This window comes from Chaetodon trifascialis, chromosome 7 (assembly GCF_039877785.1).
Source record: "Chaetodon trifascialis isolate fChaTrf1 chromosome 7, fChaTrf1.hap1, whole genome shotgun sequence".
Classification (NCBI taxonomy): Eukaryota; Metazoa; Chordata; class Actinopteri; order Chaetodontiformes; family Chaetodontidae; genus Chaetodon; species Chaetodon trifascialis.
The window spans coordinates 22887656-22897611 of record NC_092062.1 but is presented as its reverse complement, the minus strand read 5'-3'; the positions used below and the strand labels follow the sequence as shown (position 1 = coordinate 22897611).

The window sequence follows — 9956 nt, the reverse complement described above, 5'->3', positions numbered from 1 at the left end:
AGGAATTTCCCCTTGTGTAGTCCTCACATTGTCTTGTTTTATCGCGGCTGGACGGGGAGGCTGGCACACAAAGCGCCATGTGACGCTCCGCCAGAGAGATCATTATGCAGAGTTTTGATTAAGAATTTGGGTTTTTCTCCCTCCGTTCATGTCAGAGATGGTGGAGAGAGAGACGGAGTGAGAGAGCGAGAGAAAGAAAGAGAGAGAGAGAGAGAGAGAGTTCGGGATTTCGCTGTAATCATGTTCGGAGAGTATTGATTTCGTGAGCGCACTCCAATTGGCAGCATCTCCACTACAGCGCCGGCGCGTCATCCTCGGTTCACATCGACGGAACGAGTTGTAAGCAAATGAGAACATGTGTGGGATCTGAGAGAGCGAGAAAAGGCAATGGGGGGATAGAGGGGAGCAAGAGGAGGAGTGATAAAAGCCAGTTTTATCAACCTGGCAAGTGGATACGAAATTTGATTGCTGGACTATTTTTTTTCTTCATATTTTTCAGACTGGGAATTTATCGATTCGTCACATGCGCACGCCTCTTCATTATAATTGCAGACAGTTGGGTGCTGTTCAGGCTGAATGGACTTGAATGTGCCGCTTCCAGCTTAATCCGTGCTGACTGGAAGATTTAATAATTCACGGTAATCACGCATTATCGCCTCAGTGGATGCTCTCTACACAGCCCTGGTGATTCCCCCCCAACCCCCCTTTCCCCCATTCTTCCTGTTGTCTTCTGGAGGATATATCGACGACTGCTTTGCAAATATGCGCCTTATCTGAAATATCATCTGTTGCTGCAACTGGATTGAAAAGCCCCCATGACTGGCTCTGACACGCGTTTGAGACTGGCTGTCTTGATGAGGTGATGTGGACTGTTGAATGAGAGGCATTTTAATCACCGTTTGATATTTCACTCCTGGTAAAATGGACGAAAAATTGTTATTACTTTTATTACTTCTCTTATCTCTACACGCGCGGCTGTGATTTTGCTCGTATCCATCATGATCCTTCTACTCCGCTGAATTGCCTCTTATCGATTCAGACTGTAAGCGTAATATTGCAGGCGAATTTCAACGTGAATTTCTCTAAGACAGTGGGAGACGGGGATCGCGGAGGTATTTCCCTCCCTTGCTCTTCATTTGATTCATTCCATTCTCAGCAGCAGGGTAAATGTTGATGATGGAGGACGACGAATTAGACGCTCATCAGGTTGATTCGGATTTCGAGCCGCAAAGCCGGCCTCGTTCATGCACCTGGCCGCTGCCTTGCCCGGAGGATTTCCCCGGTGGACACGAGGTCAGCGGGGGTCTTCCGCTGGCCAACATCAAGGTGGAACCAGAGGACGTCCCGGCTTGCAGAGCGGGGCTCGTGGGCGGAACGCCGGGAGAGCTGAAGCATCCAGCCGGCGCCCCGGCACCCACAGGCGGGACGCACCCATGCCTGGCTGGCGCGGCGCTCGATGTGACCGGACCGCTGCGCAAAGCCAAATCCTCGCGGCGGAACGCGTGGGGGAACCAGTCCTACGCGGATCTCATTACCCGCGCCATTGAGAGCACCCCAGAAAAGAGGTTGACGCTGTCACAGATATATGACTGGATGGTCCGTTATGTGCCCTATTTCAAGGATAAGGGCGACAGTAATAGCTCAGCTGGCTGGAAGGTAAGGAATAAAACACACGGACCAACATGATGGGCTTTTTTGACGTGTTCATCACAGAGTGTCAAGTGATAACACTGAGTATTACTCTTATTCATTAAGCCATTCTGATTATTTTTCACCCCTCCTGCTATACACATGTCACCGTGGGATTCCTTGTCGGTTACGCATGAATGGTGCCATGCGTTATCTTGTCTTAGTTCATTACTGCCGTCAGTCATTCTAATAGATCATTGATGGCAAAATGTAATAGACTGGAGTGGAGTCACTCACTGTTTGTGTAACAAGGCTCAGCTCATCCCAGCTGCAGAGATCGTCCGTAGTAGTGCATGAAATCTTTTCACCGGGACCACAATGGTTAATGGTTTATCTCCATACCTCAGCGAAGAAATGTGGCCGTTGAATAGAAGAAACTATTCAACACGTTTTCATACTAACAGGCAATACACATTTTCTTCTGTTAATCAGTTTAAATAAAGAATCAACAGGGACACTTGTAGGAGATCACAGGTCAGCTGTCCACAATGTAAATATTCAGAGGGGTGTTCACAACTGACCACAGTCCACCGCTGCTGCCTGTCTGGCTGAGAGCCTAGAGTAACCTCCTGGACATCTGCCCATATTATCAGACTCTGCTCCCAGCCACATCTTGTTTCTATTCATTATGGCCATCTGAGGACAAGGAGAAGGGGCAGGGAGATTAGCAGGGCAGCGGTGCTTGCCCTCATGGTGCACCTTTTCTGAGCTGGGACCTTGAGAGTGGATGTTAGGTTTGCATCATTTCCAATGTGCGAGACGGCAGACACTGTATACAGTATGATATGCAGAGGCATTGTTAGTCATCAGAATCTTGCTTGAGACATATCTGGGTCTGCAGGATATCTGTTTTTTATACTAAAGCAAGACCACCAAACAGGATTTGGAGATGACTTCACAATGGCCAGCTATAACAAATTTCAATCATAAACCCATTATCGAATAGACTGTTTATGCTTATTGGTAAATATACCCCAGTAAATACTTACAGGAAGAGTTAATGAGATTCCTTCAGAACTATCTAGGCGTGTCATTCATATAATCAAATATAATCAAAGACCAGAATAATGGCATGTGTCCAATAACATGCATTCATATTTTCAACTGGAATTTCTTTGTTGTCAAAACTTGTTGCCGTTGCCTAACTCAAACCCTGTCACCGCTTGGGGTTGAGTCTCCTCTGTTGGCCTCAGCCTTAATCACAAGCGCCTGACTGACACCTTAAGCCTGTCCCATTAAACTGAAACCTGCTAAGGTGTGTCTCCAGGTAGACTTCGTTTCATTAGCCCTGCACTTGCACCACAAGTCTCCAACCACAGGGCCTCTTTATCTTTAGCGTCAAAGTCCCAGTCTGCTATTTATGAAACTGCAAATTAGCTAGGGGTTGACAGTGGCAGTCTGAGGTCCTGGGCTATTTCAGGCCACAGGCGAGACATGGGGCCCATTCCAGGTAATGACGGGGCATTAGATAAGTCATTTAAAGCAGGCAGCCATAATGTCAGTAACAGAGCTGACCTGGTTTTGGTCAGAGACAGAGTGGTAAACATACACTTACGAGTCACATGTGGAGGTTACTTACAGGAACCAAACAAGCAGCAGATGGAAATATTACAACTGAGCAGCACATATTTGCACAGCAAAACTTCGATTTCTGATGCAAATGTCTACCTGGGCTCTTGCTGTAAATATGTCCAACTTTTATGTAAACTTGGTTTGCCAAACAAGAATCCCTTGAATTTGTAGAATTTTGAACACATCATGAAGTCAAATGTGTGGATTTTTTATTGGGAGTGTAATAGAAGGTCCATAAATCTTAATTTTGTCACGTACAGTTTTTGCACTGCATGGCGAGAAATTTGCATTCAAATTATTTCATTAAGGAAAGAAAAAGAGTGTGGACATCTTAAACGTTATCTGTTCACGAATGATTAAAGAGTAAGACTGAGGGAAAGTCAGCTTGTGAGACCAAGTTTGACAAGGTTAATGTAAAGCCACATGGTCAAATTCAGTTCACGAAGCCAGGACCCATTATCATGCTACTGTACCTCCCCCTTCAGTAGCACACCAAAAAGCAGGTGCCCTCTCACACATGTAATTTTACAGTCATATCAGGCAATTATATTTGACAGCAGCATTTGCAAGTTGGAAAACACTATTTGTGTCATCCACTCCATTTTCATTTCTATCAACAGTATCACGCTCGAACTATGCAAAACATTTTGCTTTTTTCTGTAGTGAAAGGGGAAAAAAGATAAAAGAATTGTTGGTAAGCTGCTGATGAAATAAAATGAAATTAAGTGGTATAGCTTCGCAGGTTGCGTAGGAGGCAGGCGGGCAAACTGGGGGCTGGGTTGGGGTTGGGGGTAGGTGGGCGGTGGACGATCAACTAAAAACAAAAGCTCTGGAGACACTTTATCGAACCTCCTATGTGGTGGTTCTAGGAAAATAATCTTCACAATCAGATTGTGTGTTGTAAATTATGCTGCCATGACTGGTACTAGAAGGGATGTGCTGCTGGCTTTATGATAGGTACGAGACAGCCAGTACACAGAGACAGTATCATTAAGCTCCTATAAATACCTAATGGCTTCTGACTTCTAGGAAGGCTGCAGTATTCTCAGGTCATGGCTTCCTAATCACCTCCTTACTGAAGGGAGGTTACATAGAATTGTGTGCTTGTGAACCGATTACACTTTCCACTGGGGTGCTAGTCACTACTGCAGTGTAGATTAGTGGCAACTTCACTGGCCTTTATTTTCCAGTGCTCTCTAACTATGCTGATCCAACTCAGAAATAAGCAGGATGCTAAAGTAAAGTTAGAGTTTGATTCTGAAGCCCTTTGTGTATTATTGTGTTTTATGTCTTTATGGCTAATTACATCAGAGTGCAAGCATCCAAGGGTGCACGCTACATTTATGCGTGGGAGAAGCACATGTCAATTGCAACAAAGCGTCAGGGCTGGTAGTGTTGTGTGTGTCTTTGTGGGGGCTATTGCAGGGGGAGGGGCTGTCTGCTCCCATAGGCGTGTGTGTTTGGGCCCGCTGATTGGTCTGACAGCATGTCACTGCAGAGAATGGTGCGTAGTCTCACTCTTGACTTCATAATACCTCTAATGGTGGGGTTTAAAGGGAACTTCGTGTGGAGATTGCCCTGTAGGCAAGCCAGAAGTTCATTAACTTCAAGGGGTTAGATAATGCCATTGTTGTGCTGGCACGGATTGTTTTATCGTATATGTCAGCATTGGTTGTTATGGGATGCAAAAATCCGTAATACTCCATTGCCTTTGTTCTATTAAGTACATTTCAACAGAAATGTGTGAGGCACGTCTCGAAGATATCGCAACAATTTTCAGCGTATGCATTTGCAACTAGTGTCTGAAATTCGCTTGCTTCTGCCTGCTTTAGTGTCCGATGCAACGTTTCCCTGTATGAATTTACAGTGCAGGGCTTTTTCCAGCACACATGCCAGGGGATTGTGCAGGAGGTCGACAAAGGTGCCAGGCAGTCACTCAGACACTTTAATCCAAAGCGACTTGACTGCTATTTATAAAGTGTCTTTAGGTGGCGGGCTGTGCGGGGCAAGCAGGGCAAAAGGTCATGGGGCTTCCTTTATTGACAAAAATCAGACTGTCCAGAAAGATGGAGCTTAGAAAAGCAGTGAAAAGGTAAGACCAACTGCATGTGAGGAAATGAAGACGGGAGAGAGAAAGATGTCTCTGTAGGTACATGTAAAGTCTTATCTTCTGTAAAGGCACATAGCCCCCGCCTCCACAGGCAGTAGTATTTATAACAGTGCTGGATCATATCACTTTATCTAATTGATTTATAGGTAAAGAGACAGACAGATTCTCGTAATCCTGTCACTATGCACGGGCTCCAGCAGCTGCAGCGGAGAGACACTTATCAAATACTGTGAGGGATATGAATGTCAAATGTGCAGCAGAGAGAGGGTTTGACAGAAGCTTAGCATGAAGTGGAGAGACTCGAAACTTTCTGAGCGTGTAGAGTTGCTTGTGTGTGTGTGTGTGTGTGTGTGTGTGTGTGTGTGTGTGTGTGTGTGTGTGTGTGTGTGTGTGTGTGTGTGTGTGTGTGTGTGTGTGTGTGTGTGTGTGTGGGAATGCATGCTCGTGTCGCTTGATGATGGTCGGGGAGTCTAGAGAGACTGGAAACTATCCTAGACTTCAGCTGATTCATATTTTATCCTCCGTCTTGGCTCAGGGGAGCAGAGTAATTTGAGAGTGCGACACACACACACACTTACACACTCAGAAAATGAGAGCATATGATGCATGCTGGACAGATTTATGGTGCAGGATTATGAGCACCTTACATCTCCCCTTGGCTTTGCAGCCTGAGCCAGGTTGGGTTCAGGCAGTATATTCAGGTTGAGTTGGGTATCTGATGCCAAGAAGCCAGTTCTCACTGCCTTTCCCCCTGCAGCCTTCAGGCAGCCGTGGCAGTTCATTTCTCACTGAAAATGATTAATGTACATGCAAATTACCAAAGCATGGGCACGCATTCAAATATGGGAGACAGCAATCAGGAGACAGTAATATGAAAAACAATATAATTTTGCCTTTGATATTACTTTGCTCTGTTTTATCACTCCATCTCGCAGACACTCATGTTATCTCCTCTTTAATCACTCTGCCTTTCTCTTTCGCTCCATCCATCTATTAGGCATTCTATACATTTTTTCTGTCTTAGTAGTTTCTGACAGGAGGGGCAATTGAGGTGAGGAGTCTTTCTCAAGGGAGCTATGGCGTCAGGATTTTGAGCTTTAGCAGTCTCCTGCCAGTGATCTAGACTGCCTTAAGCAGCGTGCCTCCTCTTATCTAAGAGAAATCTCATATCTCACATTATCTCAGAGATAATAGGATAACAATGCTGGATTTTCCCCCAGCTCGACTCCTCTCAGCTACTGGGTCTTTTGGAGCAGAATACAAGAGGATGAGACCGTCAAGCTCCCAATTCGACAGGGTTGAACTAATTTGGATGTTCTTCTCAGCTGAACCGAACTTCAGCTGTTGAAGCATTTCTTACCAAACCTATTACCCATGGATCTGCAGTTTTATTTTATTTTTTATAGCTGTTTGCTGACATTTCTCAGAATATTAAACACTGTCTCGGTCCATTTTTTTTCCTAAAGTGAAGAAGCATAGTGAAGCAGAGAGAAATTGTCATTCTTTTCCCATTGCACTATTTAGGGTGATGGTTTCCACTGTTCCCTCTGGCTCATGCACACACACATTTGCACACAACACACTTGTGCCTCCTCAAACCACCCATGGAGGAACACTCTGTTCTTGGGTGGGGTGAGCCATTTTTGGGGGAGGAGGGGGCTGACCAAGAGCGGAAGCGACTTTCTGCGGTGCTGTTTTGCTGTCTGATTTGTTTTGAAACCTGTCTGACTCGCAGCGATTGGCTCATGTGGAAGGCGTGGCACTGTTTGGTAAGCACCCACTGATTTTTTGGCAAAACCGTTCACAGCTGCAGGGACAGAATGTGGTGTGTGTTTGCCTCTCTGAGGCCGTGCAAGTTTGATGTCATGGAGATTTGATGGGAAGGGGGGCAGCCTTGAGTGTTACACCAGTGCTTGGTGATTAAAACGCATCTCTTTTTATTTCAAGGGGAATGCGTTCTGCAGCTTGGGAGGAGACGAGGGAGCAGAAGTAGATGATCTGTTGAAAGGGCTATATGTCATGCTAGTGCTGCCGGACACACAGTGAGCTCTAGGCGTGCAGCCACAATACCCACATTTCAATAAAAGTAGAGGAAAAGTCACTGTTTCTGCTCATTTAGCCTCCAGCCACATTCTGTTCACACCAGTGTCCCTGTGACTTGTAGTTCTACTAATAAAAAAAACTATAAAAGCATTGCTTATATTCAGCTAGTTTTAGAAGAGAGAGAGGACACACAGATCTTTGTCAGCTGAGTTAATAGTGATGCTACTCCCAGAATACACTTCATAGAATAAAGCGTTTTTCATTCATGACCATAAATACTATCAAAATGACTAATAGGCAATAAATGACTCATCATCTAATAACTGGTTCACAAATGAAATACTGCTGCTGTTTCCCAATGTCAGTAGAGTAAGCTGAATGGCCAGGATTCACACATCAAAAGCGTTCTAATATGGGACATATTTGGTGGTTTTCAAATTCATTTAAAGTGCTATGTTGAAGTAGCTTATTCTAATATAGAGAAAAGTCTGTCAGCTTCAATCTGATGGCAGCGGATGAAGTTATCTCGTCCCAGAGACATGTTGTTTGTATTACAAATGTTATAAATGGCTTTGGATATTCACTTCAACGTGTGAATCAAATGTGTTAGCCCTCGCGGTGCTGGAAATTTTTGGTCCCCGTTTGTGGCAGCATGCTTGTTGCTCATCTGCGTCAATGTGCGTAATGTGTGATTGTCGTGGTGTGTGCGGGGATGTTTATGAGCGTACTTCTCTCCCTTTTCCCTGCATCAGTGTGCGAGTGTGTGTCTGTGTGCATGTGGGTGTGTTGGGGGGGGTTGATGGGCTCAGTGGGAGCCTGGGTCCCGGGGGAACAGCTCTCGTTAATAATTCAGACGAGGCTCATTATCAAGGCAGCGCAGATTTCTCCCTGATTCCACCTTAATTGCAGGCAGGCTGCTCCACTCAGGCAGGCGGTAGTCACGCTGGGTCGACTCTCTGTCTTTTTCTTCACCACTACAGGGCCTGCTCTGCTCCACTCTGTTCTGCACTGTCTCCAGCACTCACCCCTATCGCTGCAAGACGGCCTCAGGCTAACCTACTCCACATATTAGCGCGCACCTTAATAGCCGTAACATACTATGAACATACTATTTATTTGTGCTTAAAGATGTGCCTCATATACTTCTGATGAGATGCAGACCATGGGCCGTTCGGGCATCGCTATGGAATGTTTTGTTCTGTTTGCCAAAAACTATGCAATCTGCAGGATGATGTGGAAGGCCTGAGACCTGGAACAACGTGTTGATTAATGGAATTAGTTGATCGGTGTAATCGTCAACAATTTTCATAATCGATTAATTTCACTCAGATGTGAAGTTTTCCTGCTTTTCTGGCTTTAATATCGTTATGAATTGAATGTTTTTGCATTTTGGACTGCTGGGTAGGCAAAACATCTGTTTTAAGGACGCCATCTTGGGCTTCTTTGCAGTTTTTCAGCATTTTGTAGTTAATATAAATAAAAAATAACCTCAATTGATCAGTTGATAAGGGTTGGATGTGTAGGTTATATGATTTATTTTTCATTGTGATTGAAGTACTATTTGTGTACTTGCCGATCCATCTAAAACATAATGCCCTATGATGAGGCACAATACACAAGGCCTAATGTGTTTTGCTTTGGTTATATGCGTTGTGAAATATTATAATGGCGGGTTTATCCTTGAAATAGCCTATAGCATATTATCATACTGATGACACTGTAGAACATGTGTAGCCGTGATTGATGTCAGGCTACAATAATACTCCTCTTCATGCCCATCTATAGGCTTATGTAATGTATCTTGTCTTCATAATTTACACTGACTGATGGGTTTCCATTCAGTCCATTCAGTGAAGCCCCGTCGAGAGAGCAACATAATGGGCCTGATCTTGTCATACATGTATATGAATATTTCAAATCAAGTCATTGTAACTAGATGGGGGCTTTAGATAAACAACACAGATGCTTCTTCCTCTTTGCTCTTGCTACAAGATGAAGTGCGCTCCAAGCTGTATTTCTCTCCCGGCCACAAAACTCGCTTCCCACAAATCACAGTGCCCATATTTCCTAATTCAATTTTTCTCTTCGTCGGATATCTCTTCCTGCATGGAAGGGATTGATGGCCATGTGCATGTGTGTAAATGTGTGTGCTTACGTGCAGGCATATTGCCATGACTGTCCCTGAGAAAGAGATGATGTATGCCGAGCTAAACGGTGTATTTCACAATGCTCCATCTCTGGACCCTTCCTGGCAGCCACGTGCCGGGCCTCTCGCTCCTGTCTGCCTGTCCATCAAGCCCCTGTCATGAGCCAAAGGATCGTGGGAGGGGAAAGGAGAGCATATAAGGGCCGTCGATCAGTTTACCTGAGCTCGGCGGTCCCGACAAGTGATGGAGGGAGCCGCCTCACAAAGGGAAATGTAGTTAACGTTGACTGATCGGAGCAGGTGGACAGAAAAAAAAGGAGGGCAGTGGAGAGGAGGAGCGCCAAGAGTTATGTTCAAGAAAGATGCTTGTTATGCTAATGGATGGTGGATATGCTG

The 9956-nt window shown here is 45.0% G+C and overlaps 1 protein-coding gene across 1 annotated transcript in view; it reads left to right on the top strand.

Annotated features, from left to right (window-relative positions):
- Positions 1–235: 235 nt before the first annotated feature.
- The window catches only part of LOC139333969 (forkhead box protein O6-like), a 31731-nt gene continuing 22010 nt past the window's right edge, over positions 236–9956 (top strand). Inside the window, exon 1 of the mRNA XM_070966694.1 lies at positions 236–1656. Within this exon, the coding sequence (XP_070822795.1) occupies positions 1168–1656 (489 nt within the window). The 5' untranslated portion in view covers positions 236–1167. The remainder of the gene's footprint in view (positions 1657–9956) is intronic.